This window comes from Oncorhynchus clarkii, chromosome 16 (assembly GCF_045791955.1).
Source record: "Oncorhynchus clarkii lewisi isolate Uvic-CL-2024 chromosome 16, UVic_Ocla_1.0, whole genome shotgun sequence".
NCBI lineage: Eukaryota > Metazoa > Chordata > Actinopteri > Salmoniformes > Salmonidae > Oncorhynchus > Oncorhynchus clarkii.
The window spans coordinates 19,420,999-19,437,233 of record NC_092162.1 but is presented as its reverse complement, the minus strand read 5'-3'; the positions used below and the strand labels follow the sequence as shown (position 1 = coordinate 19,437,233).

The 16,235-nt window shown below is 41.7% G+C and overlaps 2 protein-coding genes across 4 annotated transcripts in view; one reads left to right on the top strand and one right to left on the bottom strand.

The window, feature by feature from the left end:
* Positions 1-1,438: 1,438 nt before the first annotated feature.
* On the top strand, positions 1,439-4,679 carry LOC139368125 (cytochrome c oxidase subunit 6B1). The gene is made up of 4 exons (XM_071106704.1): positions 1,439-1,578; positions 3,187-3,300; positions 3,683-3,783; positions 4,446-4,679. Exons 2-4 carry the CDS (start codon positions 3,195-3,197, stop codon positions 4,497-4,499), a joined length of 261 nt encoding a protein of 86 aa, XP_070962805.1. The 5' UTR covers positions 1,439-1,578; positions 3,187-3,194; the 3' UTR covers positions 4,500-4,679.
* A 79-nt stretch (positions 4,680-4,758) lies between these two features.
* Positions 4,759-16,235, bottom strand: part of LOC139368124 (katanin-interacting protein) — a 29,383-nt gene continuing 17,906 nt past the window's right edge. The window contains exons 20-29 of one of the 3 annotated variants that reach the window (XM_071106701.1): positions 15,211-15,376; positions 14,664-14,854; positions 10,853-10,917; positions 10,405-10,515; positions 8,533-8,765; positions 7,990-8,150; positions 7,561-7,596; positions 7,139-7,224; positions 6,721-6,772; positions 5,893-6,141 (exon numbers count right to left, since the gene is read on the bottom strand). In XM_071106701.1, the coding sequence (XP_070962802.1) occupies positions 6,120-6,141; positions 6,721-6,772; positions 7,139-7,224; positions 7,561-7,596; positions 7,990-8,150; positions 8,533-8,765; positions 10,405-10,515; positions 10,853-10,917; positions 14,664-14,854; positions 15,211-15,376 (1,123 nt within the window). In that variant the 3' untranslated portion in view covers positions 5,893-6,119. Of the gene's footprint in view, positions 6,142-6,475; positions 6,773-7,138; positions 7,225-7,560; positions 7,597-7,989; positions 8,151-8,532; positions 8,766-10,404; positions 10,516-10,852; positions 10,918-14,663; positions 14,855-15,210; positions 15,377-16,235 lie in introns of those variants that run through there. The other 2 variants (XM_071106703.1, XM_071106702.1) reach the window with 2 other exon arrangements.

The window sequence follows — 16,235 nt, the reverse complement described above, 5'->3', positions numbered from 1 at the left end:
ATGAGGAGGGTACAAATAATGGCATGAAATAATGGCAATCAACCAAGCATATCCCATATTCTGCAAAAACACATATGTTCTCATTCAAGTGGCCTATGCATTCCCCACCTGGTTATATATTGAGAAAACCATCACAAAAATACAAAATAAGTTAACTTCCTGTTGATCATGTTCAGCTTCATGTAGGAGAAGTGGAATTTTGACATCATCCACAATAACAAAGGTGAATGCCATGTCTGCAATTGTCACGTTTCTTAGAACAGCAGAAGCTGTCTGACTTGCTTTCGTTGCATATGTACCTCCCCCAAATTTACTCCTCGAATTCCGTCTTACAGTCGGCTATTTTCGGTTTACCACTCAAACGCGCCCAATGATATACCTAGGCTATAGTTTCCGATCCTTTTTGAGGAGGAGAATGTAACTGGAGCCCACATCTTTCCTCGCGGAGTTTTAGACCGAGTCCTAAAGGGGTGGCAAAGAGCGAAGCTGTTCGACATTATGTTGCATTCTATTTATCATTTTTACCTTTAATTAACCAGGCAAGTCAGTTAAGAACAAATTCTTATTTACAATAACGGCCTACCCCGGACGACGCTGGGCCAATTGTGCGCCGCCCTATGGGACTCCCAATCACGGCCGGATGTGATGCAGCCTGGATTCGAACCAGGGCCTGCAGTGACTCTTCTTGCATTGAGAGGCAGGCTCGTATAGAAAAGGGAAAGTTCAATGTCCGAAGAGGTGGAGACTGTTGCGCAGTGACGGTTGTCTCGGCGTTTGTTTGGGGTCATTTGAAAATTATCTTTATAGTGTAGGGAAGGGTTATTGTTTTACAAACTGACAGAGCGATTAAACCAGCTCAGACATATGATAGCGTGCATGTGTTGATGGATGTCTGTCCATCTATATCCATCGATTGATCAATAGGCGTATCTGGATAGCATGAATTGTGACTTTAACTTGGCAATGGATTTGCATCCATTCCGTGTCCCAAAATGGTACCCAAATACAGCTGGCTATAGTTCTTACAAAATAAAATAAAAATTCAACTCATTCAACCTAGCCTATCTTTATTAAATTCATTCACTAAAAGTTATCAGTGTAGCATACGGTACAGATTACAGTTATTATTTACAAATACAAACTTTTTTCTGTCTTATCTAAACTATTTTGGCATTAGGCCAAACCTATATCAATTATCTACTAGTAACAGGCGGACAGAATTCCTGTTAAAATGCCACTTCCTCAACTGCAAAATGTAGGCTATCATGTTTTGCCATACACCTATAATATCACACAAATGATGGCAATTACCATATTTTTGGTAAAATGAAAGGTTTCCAGTGATTTATCCTTAGTTGTATGTGATCGATCTTGCACATGATTAAACTATCTCAGTCATTCCAATGTGACCTGCGTCCGCCATACCGTTTTGATAGGACTGCACGGCTACAACAGCCACAAGACCAGCGCGCGCGCAAGGGCGCACTTCAGTCTGATGAGGGAGCCTAAGCGTGGTGTTCGGGTATCATCATCTTTAGTACAATAGTCACTTTGAACAACGCAGCACTTGCCACAAAGGTAAATATGTTACATTTGTAGTATAAGCCTAAATAAAAATCTGCCTATATTAGACCTACACCATATTTTATGCAACACGAATATAGTGTTTTAATTAAGGTGGGAAGCTTCTGAAAATAAAACCATGAGCAAACAAGTCGATCATTAGCCTAGTTATTTTATTTCCTCATTTGCTTACGAGTGACTTATTTATCGTATACAACACTCTCCATTAACAGACAAAATAACGTAATTAGGACTAATTCATATTGATTAAGAAGTCTACTTCTTAGATATTGGTGATTATGTTTAATAACATTGTATTGACGTTCCTATTAGTCTATTGTATTTCTGTATTATTGTACTTAAATACCAATTCGTCTAATTAAGTTCTGTAATGTAGAAACGTGGCCATTGTATTAGACTTGTGGCGCCCCACTTCCATCCTCAGTGGCAACATTTGGTCTGTAACCACAGAAATGTTTATTGGTACTTTTCCTTAAAAATCGACACTTAGGTCGTAGACAATTGAAATGAGAGTATTTTGTCTGTGGTGTAGCCTAAACATAGCCTCATCTCATCATACCTGCTAAGGAGATTTTTCCTAAGTCACCTTCACTCAGGGCCGGCCCTAGCCTTTTGGGGGCCCTAAACGAAATTTGGTTAGGGGGCACCTCGTGAAAAAACATGTTAGTGGCCCACCCTCTTGACGATAAAGTGAAACATTTAAGTTTTAAAGTACATTTCCTGCAATTCTACACATTTTGCCATGGGGCAGAGAGAACATTTTGCAATTGTATAACATATTTCATGCAATTCTACTGAATTTCAATTCTACTAATTTTGCCACGGGGCAGAGAGAAACATTTTGCAGTTTTACAGCAAATTTCCTGAAATTTTACACATTTTGCCATGGGGCGGAGAGAACATTTTTCAATTTTATAACACAATTCATGCAATTCTACTCATTTTGCCATTGGGCAGAGACATTTTGTTCTTTAGTTTTACAGCTAATTTCCTGCAATCCTACCTATTTTGCCATGGGGTGGAGATAACTTTTTGCCGTTTTAAAGCTAATTTCCTGCAATTCCAAACATTTTGCAATGTTAATAGTGAGAATGATGAACAAAATTAAAATGGGCCCCCTGGAGGTTAGGGCCCATGGACACGTGCTCTGCGTATCCGGTCGGTTTTCGGCCATGATTATAATAAGTTTAGACAGCTGGCTAAACTAACTACCAATCAAAAAATTGTCAGCTGACATGGCTAATTGAGTGACTGTTAGTGACTGACATAGCAAGAGAAAAACTGCTGACGCACAACCACTTTTTGAAATTGCACGTGCTATATTCTATTATTCTTACTCTCAGTAAGGTGAGAACATGACTGAGTTGCCAAAAATGTATAACACACACACACGTATAATATATAGTGTGTGTGTGTGTACGTACATACATACATATATATTTTTTGGTCGGGCCCTCTAGCTGGCGGGAGCCCTGAGCAACTGCTTATGTCGCTTATGCCTGGGGTCGGCCCTGCCTTCAATTGATAGCGTCATTGTAGGCTTTGGACAGAGGTTATTCCATTTTCTTGCAACCTCCTCATTCAAGCATGTTTTCCCGACAGAACTAAAAATGGCAGAGGATATTGCGACTAAGCTCCAGAACTACCGCACTGCTCCCTTCGATGCCAGATTCCCCAATCAAAATCAGACAAGGAACTGCTTCTACAACTATCTGGGTAAGTCTAGACTCCAAGGTCAAAGTCTAGGACTCTGGTTCTGTAGTCATACCAGTCACGTAGGCAAGTACAGATCAATCTTTAATTTATCCAGTGCCTTTCTTAATTGTGAATGTGTTTAGTGTGTGCCAATTAATTATGTGGGACAGAACCATGTCCTTGTGGAAAACTTCTATTTTAGAATGTGTGTCAAAAAGGTGATTAACTCACCTGGTAAAATAAGGGTTAAAATTAAAAGACCCTGACCTTAACCTTTTTAGAGGACTGCAATCCAATTTTGTATATTTACACAAGACCAGTGACAAGACCACAACCCTTGCCCCGAACTCATTGACGTGCACATTTTTTCCCAACATCCCCATTGTTGTTGCTATATTTATAGATTATCATCGCTGCCAAAAATCCCTGGACGCCAAAGGAGTCGACACTGCCCCGTGTGACTGGTATAAGAGGGTCTACAAATCACTGTGCCCCATTTCCTGGGTAATGCTTTTAAGATATTATTTTTCATTAGCTAAAAGTCCTTAAGTGAATTAGAAAGGATTTCTGAAGTAGACCTACAGTATTGATGACACATACTGTGGGTTGACTGACTGGTCTATAAGTACATTGAGGTCATTTGAGGTCATGTGTCCATTGTTCATCCTGTTTCAGAGTTAAAAAGCAAAGCAACAGGCTATTATGGTACATAGTGTGATTTGCTACACTTAACTGAATTTCAAGAAAGTCTTTTTTATTTTTTATTAAAGAGGTTACTGGGTTCAAAGGTTTATAGACATCATTTGAAGGGGTCTGTGTTCAACTATTGCTGGTACAACAGACAGTAAGCATTATTGTAGGAAAAAGCTCTGGCCTTATTCAATTAGCCCTATTCTGAGCTATACATGACTCCGGCCTTATCAAGTCAAGCAAATAGTGGCCATAAAAAGGAAAACTCTTTAGTCAGCAGAGTTAATATCCAAACATGTGATTCCTCTCAGAGTTCATTGACCTTTTGCAAAATGAGATACTGTATTACTATACCCAATCCAAATCTAATAAAAATCATGCAGGATAATTGGTCTGTTACAACTACGTCAACATGTAGGGGTTTTAACTGGTCTGGTCTGTCAAGTAAATGTTTATTTTACCCGTTTGTCCCCCAGATCCAGAAATGGGACGACCAGAGGGAGGCGGGGACCTTCCCAGGGAAAATTTGAATGGCATCTCCAAAGAAGTGTACTTCATGGCAATATGTTTGTATGAGTAGGACTCCTGGTCGGTCGTCCACTACTCCTCTGGAATGTGAGCAGAGTATAACTGAATACCGTAGTCATTCCGTATCATGTGTTGCAGATTCTGCATTAAAGTGTCTTGGGCGATGTTTATCAAACTGAAGAGTCCATATATTTTTGGGGGGGGGGCATTGAAGAGAAGCAGCATTACATGACATCGTGACACCAAGACTCACTCTGTCACTTGTTTTAAAAGGATTTCATTTTATTTATTCAAATAAAATACACTTATTTGAACAAGATTTTTTTAAAAGAATAAAAATATTTCAACGCGGAATGTCACACTTAACAGTAATAACACCGTCACTCAAAGCATGACGGAGGTGCAGTGTGAAGCCTATACCCACAGACTGACATTTTAAATCAAATACATAAAACGGCATTTAAAAAACAAACATGTAACTCCTCTATCATATACAAGAGTATTTAGTAAGAAATAGGCTATATTGTGGCTCAATGAAGCAGCAAATTATTTAAAAAAAATACAAGGGTCTACTTTTTAACATTTGTAACCGAAGCCACAACTGTGGTAACTTGTCCATGCAACAAAATACTACTGGGTATAAGGTATACCACGCCAACTATAGATTATACTCAAACATTCAAGATAAAACAAGATTTCTGCAAAGATCCCTCCCTTTGTAAAGATCACATTTGACCTATTTGAGGTATGTTTTACAGTGTTTGCATATTCAATATTTCTGGTTACATATTCTTAGGTGTTTTTCAACTAAAGGCCAAAATGTTGTTTACACAACAATCTATATCTTGATAATATATCTAAACTTATGGAAATAACAATATTTTAGCCTACAACCATCGCTACAAGTGGGTGTCTCAAATAACTGTTTTCATATCAAACAACTTCAATAAAAGGTCACTTAGTTTGCAAACATGTCTTAGTAATACATAGTGTTGAACGTCTATAGTTTTCACCGATATATTACTTCATCAAAAATATGATATATTAATATATTCGAGATTGCAAAATGCATATCTAAGCAAGTGTACTGTTTTTGTGTTAAGCAAATGCAGCGGCCTAGGATGCCTTAAAACTGTATCCGACCTATTGCTTCAATGTGACCCAATACTCAGTACCGACGCCTGATTCTACTTTATGAAACAGACAGCCAGTCAAATTATCCACCCTGCGTTGTAAATCTTTCAAAGGTTAAACCTCCATCCGACACCACAGACACCTAGAAAAAATCATTTGACTGTGAGATATTAGACGAGAGAAAATATGAACTGGTTTACTGCATAGCATTCAGACGGGGATGGTGCACATTGCAGTTGCATTACTCAATTGTCTTGTGTTATGCCGCTAGGCTAGTGGCTATTAAAACTATGCTTTTCATCAACACAACTCATTCATAAAATGTAGGATCCGGATCCCATCTATTAAGAGCGTACTTGTTGCCACGGAGTTCATCTTTGAGTAGCTCTGCACCACGAGCGGCAGGAGAACGCAGCACAACATCAAGAGGGGCAGCGACAGACAGGAGTAGTAACATCACCAGGCACAAAGATGGCCGACATAGCAGCCTAATATAGGTTCACTCTGACACTGTGAAAAGGACAATCACAACTGGAGTTACTACAAAAAGGTCCTACGTGTGTGACGCAGTACTGACGTAGTACTACACACGTACTATACATATGGTGTAGTACTACACAGTTATTATGCGATGTAGTACTACTACACAGGGACTACTAATCGGATGTAACGTTAGCACTACACAAGTACTATGCATCTGATATAGTATTACACAGGTACTATGCATCTGTAGGAGTCTAGAGAGATCGGAGTGACAAGAGAACCAATCCAACCAGAAAGTGGAAGGCCAATCCTGTGGGCGGATGGATACAAACCCAATGTGTTCTGTACAAGCCTCTTCAAAAGTAGACCCACCCCACACACAAGCGCTGTCACTAGGCAACACTATAGTTCAATGACTGATGGAAGACAATGGGAGTTGTTTTCTTTTCGGCTGGTCAAGGCTTGAGTTAAAAGTCCCCAGACGGGGATAGTGCAGATAGTCAGTAAACCCTCATCCCTTCATTACTGTTCCCTACAATTAACCAGTGAGACACCAACCACCATCTCTCTTTCTGATCGTCTGCCTGTCAGTCCGTCTGTCAGTACCTCCTTTTCCCCAGCTTTCCAGTGTCTGTCATGCAGGTTTTAGGCCGAAGCGCTGCAAGATGGGAAACCAAATATGGTTTTGGTTAATTATAGTGTCCAAAAAAGTTACGGGTTGTTCACACAAAAATAGATAAAACATCAGAAATTCCAAGTTTGTTTAAAAAAAAAGTATTTTCTCCCCTTGCATTTCAGCAGGCAGGGGGGACATTCACACAGATGTTTTGTTGCATTTGGTATGTTTAAAAGACACCGAAACATCTGGGTCAATAATAGTGTAGAAATATCACCTCTAACAACACTGATAATGTAACAAGGTAGTTATAGCTTTTTGTTTAATTTGCTTCTCACTGTTTATTGTATTACACGTGGTATTTTAAAATACTGAACAAAGAAATTCTGACTGAATTGCATTGGCTACCTGGATCAGCGGTTTGTTTCTTCTTGTTGTGATGGACTATCTGATTCTCATTGGTCATCTTCACATCTTGGTCCTCCACATAGTTGCTGCAAAACAAAACAAGGAGGGGAAAACAAAACCGTTTCATTTCTGCCCGTGCATTATCTGGCCAGGTATTTGAAAGGCAGGAGCACAGGAGCCGCGGAGGACACAAAATGGAGGACGGACAGACAAGCAAGCTTGAAGCTCCAAGTCTTATGTCCTACAAAGAAGCTACAGAGAGGTGGACAAGGGACCAGGAGGTCTGTTGGAACTTGAAGGACTTGGCATCACAAGCTAAGCTGTGGGTTGGAGGTTGGGATGACTGGGGTGACTTGGGGATATGAACGCAACCCGAGGGAGGGCTGACTGACACAAGGCCAATCTGGGACTCTGTTACTCACTGTTTCAGATCGTGATGTCTGCTACTACTGCGGGGGCTGGAGTAGAGAGAGCACATCTCCGTTTAACAAAGAAAAAGACTTCAGTGCCAATCATTCACTGATAGAGCTAATAGGAATGTCTGTCCTTGTAAAGACATGACAGCTCCTCCACTATCCTACACAGTCTCCTTCCATTTGAAACAACTCATTTAAAATCACATTTTATTTATCACATGCTTCGTAAAACAACATATGAATATGGTAAATTACTTCACATACTCTGCCACTATGAACACGTTGACAGCAGCTGGACAGAAGAACCAATAGGCATGTGTGCAAATTGTTGGCCAAGCAGCCAAACCAATCTGCACCTGTGTGAATTTTGATGGACAGGCAGCAGAGCAAATAATTTGCTTATATCAGGCTACAGCCAATCCCATGCTGGGTTACCTGATTACAGTGTTCCTTTCACGGTGGGCGATGCGGGCGTTGTCGGTGAAGAGGATAGTGTGGTAGGGCAACACCGGGTCGCAGGTGGGCAGGATGCCCCGCGCCGCCTGGCTCACGCTGTCCAAGACGCCGTTATAAACCAAGAGGTCATCGACTAACAGCTACACAAAGGAAGACACAAAGGAAGACACAAGGAAGGCTAACAGGCGTCCATTACGCTACCCACAGGAGACTGTGGGAAGCATAGTGGAGGAACTCTCGTGTCTTTTCAAGGACAGACGTTCCTATTGGTTCTAACAGTAAGTCATTCATTTATTCGCTTTGATTTTCACCCAGAAAGTTAAACAGAGAACATATTATTGTTTACATAAAATATCTAGGGAAGAGTTTATAGTAATAATAATAATAGTACTTTATTAGTCCATTGTTGTCAGAAATTATTCTTATTCTGCTCTGTTCCCAAGTCCTAAATCCTGGGTCTCACTGATGAACATGGTCAGTGTTACCGTACTAAGTAGGAGAGAGAACAGAAGACTGACTTACCCCAAACTCCTTTACCCCCCTCTGTGGTGTCTTGGAATAGTTCCACAGTTTGATCATGGACACGGTCACTGGCTGGTCAAATATGAGATACACGCGATTCACCAGTCCGGGGAGCACCGGTGCTAGCCACATGTGTCTGCCATCATGAGTGCCATCTACCAGCTTATCTGGAGTCCTCACATCACCGTTCACACTGTCCAGGACATTCACACTGTCTGGGAACGCAGCAATATCTAGGAGAAGCACTGTTAAAGAATGGACTCAGCCAATTTGTGTTGACTACTATGGCTTTACTCCTGCCATTTCTATTTCCTCCACTAGAGGACCCCCTTTAATGATTTCAGGGTATATTTTATGTTTGGGATTTCACCAAACTTGGTCCGGTTTGGGTTCCTACTTTATGGCCAAGCTGCAAAATCAAAATTGGCTATATTGTAGACATTTATGAAAATAAAAAAATCTATTTTTGGTGTTCATTTAAGGTTAGGTTTAAGCGTGAGGTTATCAGTGTGGTTAAGGTTAGGCCTAAAATCAGAATTTAAGAAGATAAATTGTAGAACTAGGCAGGGTTTTTGACTTTGCAAGTTGGCCAGATAGTGATGACAGTACAGGGACAGCAAGCTTTCGTTCCACCCTAGCACTAAACAAACCGGATTCAACTAATCAGGTGTTTTAATGCTGGGCTTTAACAAAAGCCTATACACCCTGTGGATTTCCAGGACCAGGGTTGGTGACCAGTCTCAGGCCAGACTCGAGGTATCACGCTAGCTACCCTACATGACCAAAAGTATGTGGACACCTGTTCGTTGGACATCTCATTCAAAAATAATGGGCATTAATATGGAGTTGGTCCCCCCTTTGCCACTATAACAGCCTCCATCCACTTTCTTTCCACTAGATGTTGGAACGTTGCTGCAAGGACTTGCAGGACTTGCTTCCATTCAGCCATAAGTGAGGTCGGACACTGATGTTGGGCGATTAGGCCTGGCTCGCAGTCGGCGTTTCAAATTCATCCCAATGGTGTTCGTTGGAGTTGAGGTCAGGGCTCTGTACAGGCCAGTCAAGTTCTTCCACACCGATCTCAACAAATAATTTCTGTATGGACCTCACGCTGTCCACGGGGGCATTGTAATACTGAAACAGGAAAGGGCCTTCCCCAAATTGTTGCCACAAAGTTGGAAATACAGAATTGTCTAGAATGTCATTGTATGCTGTATTATTAAGATTTCCCTTCACTGAAACTAAGGGGCCTAGCCCGAACCATGAAAAACAACCCCAGACCATTATTCCTTATCGACCAAACTTTACAGTTGACACTATCCATTGGGGCAGGTAGCGTTACCCTGGCATCCTCCAAACCCAGACAGATTTGTCTGTCAGATGGTGAAGCGTGATTTATCACTCCAGAGAACGCGTTTCCACTGCTCCATAGTCCAATGGCGGCGATCTTTACACCCCTGCAGCGGACGCTTGGCATTGCGCATGGTGATTTTAGGATTATTTAACGAACTGACTTGTTGGAAAGGTAGCATCCTATGACGGTGCCCCGTTGAATGTCACGGAGGTCTTCAGTAAGGCCATTCTACTGCCAATGTTTGTCTGTGGAGATTGCATGGCTGTGTGCTCGATTTTATACACCTGTCAGAAACAGGTGTGGCTGAAATAGCCAAATCCACTAATTTGAAGGGGTGTCCACATACTTTTGTATATAGTGAAGCTCAGCCAGTCAGGTCTAGTGAGACTAGCGACCACCAAGTGCAGATTGCAGCAGTGATGGTTCTCAGTATATATATATATGTGTGTGTGTGTGTGTGTGTGTGTGTGTGTGTGTGTGAGTGTGTGAGTGTGGTGTTTACATTGTAGGTAGGATACTGTTGTCACTGAGGGGGATCTTCTCGTCGTTCTGGTCATAGAACTCCAGGCCATTCATACCGATGTAGTAGGGGTCACCCCAGGTGGTCAGCAGCTGCAGCTGGAAGATGACTGGTGGGTCAAGGGTTAAGGAAGAGAGACGTGGAGCCATGTACACACTCAGGACTTTGGCAGTCAACAAGTAATTTAGTGATTGTCCAGATCATAGTATCCCAGCAGGCAAAACTGGTTGGAATGACATTTACGAAAAGCGAAACAATAATAATATATATTTGTCAATTTTATCCACTATAAGGTGATTTATTTATTGTTGGGGTCAATTCTATCCACTGGTCGCATTATTTCTGCTTGTCCATGTAAGGGGACTATGTAAGGTGACATGTTATGTTAGTAAAGGCATACTGTATTCTGTGGGACTATTTCTTGTGAGCAGCAGGAGGAAGGATACATCCACAAGGCATGATGGGGGCCTCGTAGTCCATGCTGGCATGCTCCTGTCTTTTGGAACCAGCTCTGAAAACCACACAAGACACAAACCTTAAGATTATATCTCATATTGTATAGCAGTACTGTAGTTGAGAATATGAAATAGGCCGTGGCTACGGAAACAGAGTTTTCGCCCACGCCCCACCCGAAAACAGAAAACATATTTTTTAAAGGTAAGGATCCGGATCACGTTCTGCCCATGTGTTATTTTATGCACACATTAGTTTTTCTAACGTAGCTGCTGCTCCCCCCCCCCCCCCCCCCCCCCCCCCCTTCACGTTTCGTGATGATGATGAAGCCGATATCTCTGCCTCGTATTTCTGAACAGCTGTAGTAAAAACCCAGAGGAGATTTGAACGAACATATATATTATGAAAGTTACAATCTTCTCTGTCAGTCTTTTGTAACAGATATCGCAGTTGCACAAGCAGGACTCAGTCCCTACACTTTGGACACATTTTGTGTGCACATTTTCATTTTGTGTCATCCGGTGCCATAGTTACGCCATATGTTGATATCGTGGCGAGAGTAAATAGATGCATGTAACTCGGTGCCTAAGAAGAACATGAAATCACTAGACTGCCTGTCTGTGTTGTGCTTATGTCTGCAATACTGACGACAAAGTTTGTACGAACATGTCCATAATGTATTGTGTATAAAACATGAAAATAGCTGGGTCGAGAGCTTCAAGTTCCTTGGTGTCCACATCACCAACGAACTATCAGGGTCCAAACATACTAAGACAGTCGTGAAGAGGGCACGACAAAACCTTTTCCCCCTCAGGAGACTGAAAAGATTTGATATGGGTCACCAGATCCTCAAAAGGTTCGACAGCTGCACCATCGAGAGCATCCTGAACGGTTGCATAACCTCCTGGTATGGCAAATGGAATTTATTTTTGCTGTTGTCTGTTTTTCATGTTATTTTCAATACGTGTCACATATCAGTTTGCAAACAATGTAAACAAAAAAAAAAATCATTGAGTTAATAATGCTGCATACAAACATGGTGTATTTTTTGCTTTCTTGAGTAAGGCAACTCCAAAATGCAGGTGTTTCAGCCTAGCTCAGTGCTTTCTGTGATAGAGGGGCAGCCAGCGGAACATACAGAGCATAGGGGTTGGTAATGTTCTCTAGTTGCGCTGTGATTGGCTCAGTGTTCTGTCACTCAAGGGAACACTATGTAACCGCAAAATCAACGCAGAGAGCTCGAGAATTCAAGCCCCTTGGGTACTGCCATAGATTTACATTAGAAGTGCCCACCCAAGAAGGCTCAAGGTCATTGGCCACAGATAAAATGACGTCAAATCACGTTATATCTACAGTAGCTTTGAATGGACTGATCATGTCAACATCATACTTTCAAAATCTTAGCTAGCACGCTAGACAAGCAGTCATCATCATGAATCAAGTCGACAATCTACTGGCAAATCCTTTTCAATCCTTGTCATACGAAGAAAAACTATAGATAAAACGTATTGGTGCTCACCGGCCATTGGACATAAACATTACACAACAAGTTGGAAATGCAAATTCAATAATGAGTGGTTTGAAAGGAATCAGTGGCTAACTGCAAGCTTTGCAAAGCAATCACTAGCCTGCAATTCAGTGGAGAGGATGTGTGGTCCAAGTCTGGGTTTAAGGGTCAATTTTGCAAGCTTAAAAGGATAAATATTCACATGAAACACCATGGGCCAGAAAAGGTTGAATACATTGGCCAGGCTGTCAATCCAGCATGACTTCTTCTGTGTTCAAAAGAACTGGAAACTCTTCAGTGAGTTCAAGACAACTGGGAACTCTGAAAAAAACGACCTCCGACTGGGTAAATACGTTATGAACGGGAATTCCAAGTCTGGAACTAGGGCCTCTTTCTAGAGGTCTGACCTGAAGATCACTGACGTCACGATTCAACCTTGTTTTTCCCCCCAGAGTTCCCACTTGTCTTGAATGCCCCATAAATCCAGAGAATGCCAGACTTTGATGAAAAAGTTTGATGACAAAATTTGCCGACAAGAAGGACCGCTGCGACATCTTCCTGTTCATGTGAGCGCAGCACAACAAGGTGAGTCCAAAAATGTATTGTATGCTGCTGCATAAATGATGTAATATGCCAGGGAGATATGTATACTGTAGCTAAGAAAGTAATACTAAGTGTATGTTGTGTAGTAAGATGTTAGTAGCCTATGTGTCTCACCCTATTAATTGTCTGCCTTTTCCCCTCATAACTTAGCCTACTGTTCTGACTTGGTGGTGCACATGTAGGCTGTTTTTGAGAAATGTCATCATTGAATATTGTAGGAGCTTTCATTGTCTGCTTATATGCCTGCCCCCTTTATCTATCCTACGGTTCTGAATTGGTGTACAGGGAGAATACTGTAAGAACGAATTGTTCTGAATTCTGTCTCTCTACATTTCAAAAGTGCTGAACAAATAGTTATACTGACTACGCCCGTCTTAGCTCGCTCATTAATGTCGCAATCGAAATTACGAGTTGCCTCAACCACTCATTGTTTCCTTTATGCCATAGTTTGCACAGCTCAGTTATCAGTAGAAACCACATTTGTTTAAGCAAGTGTGCCATATCAGCTATGTTTTTTTTTTAAGGAACTACATGAGGCTGAATTAACTGTTTCGCTGCTAGACAAGGCTCTGCTGATAGCCAGGTGTAGCAGTGGTAACGATTCACTCCATGGTGCTGAAAAGAAAGCTCTGTTGGGACAGATTAATGTAGGCAGTTTGTGGGCACCGTTTGTCACCGTTATAGTGCAATTCATGTATTGCTTAGTGTTATGTAGTTGCTTTGCTGGCATGCTAAAATAAAAAATAATTTTTTTTTGCCCCACCAAGATTTACATGCTAAAATTGCCACTGCACCAGTGACCAGACAAAAACGATTGAGGAGGGGGGAGTGGCAGCGAAGCACTCACCACAGCAGCTACGTAGGCAGCAGAGTGGGCACTCAGCTCCGTAAAAAAAACATCTGTATTTTTAGCCTGGGCAAATTGGGATACAGAAACCCTGTATCTGTAGCCACTCTATATGAATTATCATATGAATTCGGCATACTTTGGATGCATGACTAAGTGTTTGGCACAGTGCGGATAATGGGCAGAATGCTATTTTACGAGACGCTAAACGCATCAGGACGCTTCAGTCCGGCTGGGCCGAACAGAACGAGTGTGCTTGAATACTCCCTTGAAAGACCTTCGCTTCAAAAACTAGTAAAAAAAAGCGTCAATAGTACTGTTTGTCCATTTTGAGGCGCCGTAGCCAGTATACACTTCCTTAAAATAGTCTGAAATCATCTAAGATAACTCAAGAAATCTGTCAGATAATCTTCAATAAAATTTTTTAAATGAGTCGTCTCTCGTTGAATGACTACAAAGACTTTATTTACTTTACTTTATCTCCACTGTTAACCAATCACAGACGAAGGGGCGTAGACTTCGGCTCCGAACTTCAGCTCGCCTCCAGAGAATTGTTTGTGTGCCCGAACAGCCGAAAAAAACAAGTCCAAAACGAACAAAAACGTCACAAAATGTCATCATAGTATATGCACCAACTCTACCAGACTGTTTTGGCTGGGGAGCAGGCAGACGTCTTAAAACAGACGTCTTACAACAACAGAGCCACTACTTTAAACACCTTCCTATTGGGAGGTGGCCTACAACTAGCCTGGTCCTAGGTCTGTTTATGCTGTTTTGTCAACTCTTTTGGTCATTGGCAAGACAGAAACAAACAGATCTGGGATCAGACTAGCCTACAAGTACTCACTTCAGTGTGTAGGCCAAGTCCTCTGCTGTAGTCTTGCTGTTGACCAGGCCAGTGGTGGGGTTCTGGAGGAAGTCGATGAAGAGGATCTCCTGAGCAAAGTCAAAGTGACAGTTCCCTGGTCCCTTCCTGATGAGGAAGCCCTCTGCTGGAGAGATGAGCCTATTGTCCAGAGACACATGGATCACCTTCACCTGGAGAACACAGGAATAGGAACAATACATGGGTCTCTTAACAAAATGTGGATCATGGTTAGAATTGTATTTTTTGTGGGGAATAGGGATTCACCCCTTAGAACAACATTCTCAGTCAATTCAGAGCTATTTAAAAAACCTATGGCAGTTATTGCATATGTTGTATATGCACTCTTATGGGGCATCGCATAGATTTGTACAACTACAACGCACCGCACATTTAACGACAACTCCGAAATACAATGGCAACCTACAGGGCCCAGATATTTCTATTATTTCATTTGACACTTCCACCAGAATACTAAAAAGGCAGGAAGTTCTCCATCGCAGTGATTAAACAAATGACTCTCCCTCACCCCTCTGTAGGAGTCCTCTGGGGTCTTGTTGTAGTTCCAGATACGGAGGCCAGCCACCGTCTGGGCCTGGTCAAAGTTGACTGTCAGGGTGTGGTGCTGGCCACAGAAGAACGGGATCAGCCACATGTGCTGGTCTTCAGTGGTGATGTTGTGGCCGTCAATGAGTCTGGACAGAGGAGAGAGAGAGAGAGAGACACACCTCACTGGTTACGTACATGTCATTCTGCAGCATAACGGACATGAAAACCTAGTATTTATGAGACACTTTGTTATCCTTGCAGTATAACTGCTTTAGACTGCTTCCTATCCTTGCAGTATAACTGCTTTAGACTGCTTCCTATCCTTGCAGTATAACTGCTTTAGACTGCTTCCTATCCTTGCAGTATAACTGCTTTAGACTGCTTCCTATCCTTGCAGTATAACTGCTTTAGACTGCTTCCTATCCTTGCAGTATAACTGCTTTAGACTGCTTCCTATCCTTGCAGTATAACTGCTTTAGACTGCTTCCTATCCTTGCAGTATAACTGCTTTAGACTGCTTCCTATCCTTGCAGTATAACTGCTTTAGACTGCTTCCTATCCTTGCAGTATAACTGCTTTAGACTGCTTCCTATCCTTGCAGTATAACTGCTTTAGACTGCTTCCTATCCTTGCAGTATAACTGCTTTAGACTGCTTCCTATCCTTGCAGTATAACTGCTTTAGACTGCTTCCTATCCTTGCAGTATAACTGCTTTAGACTGCTTCCTATCCTTGCAGTATAACTGCTTTAGACTGCTTCCTATCCTTTCTGTGTAAAGTGAACCTTTTTTGTTTTTGTTTTTACAATGTGCATTTTAGAAAAAAAATAAAACAACTTTTTCAAATGCACAATTGTTCCATGCAAGGCTATAGCATGATATTTAGAATACATTAAACAAAACGTTTACATTTTGTTTTTATGATGGTGCATTGCTGCTGCTGCTTCAAACGCCATGTGACATTGTTTACGTTTTTCAGTGGCGGTTTTGTTGTGCACTGTTGTTGC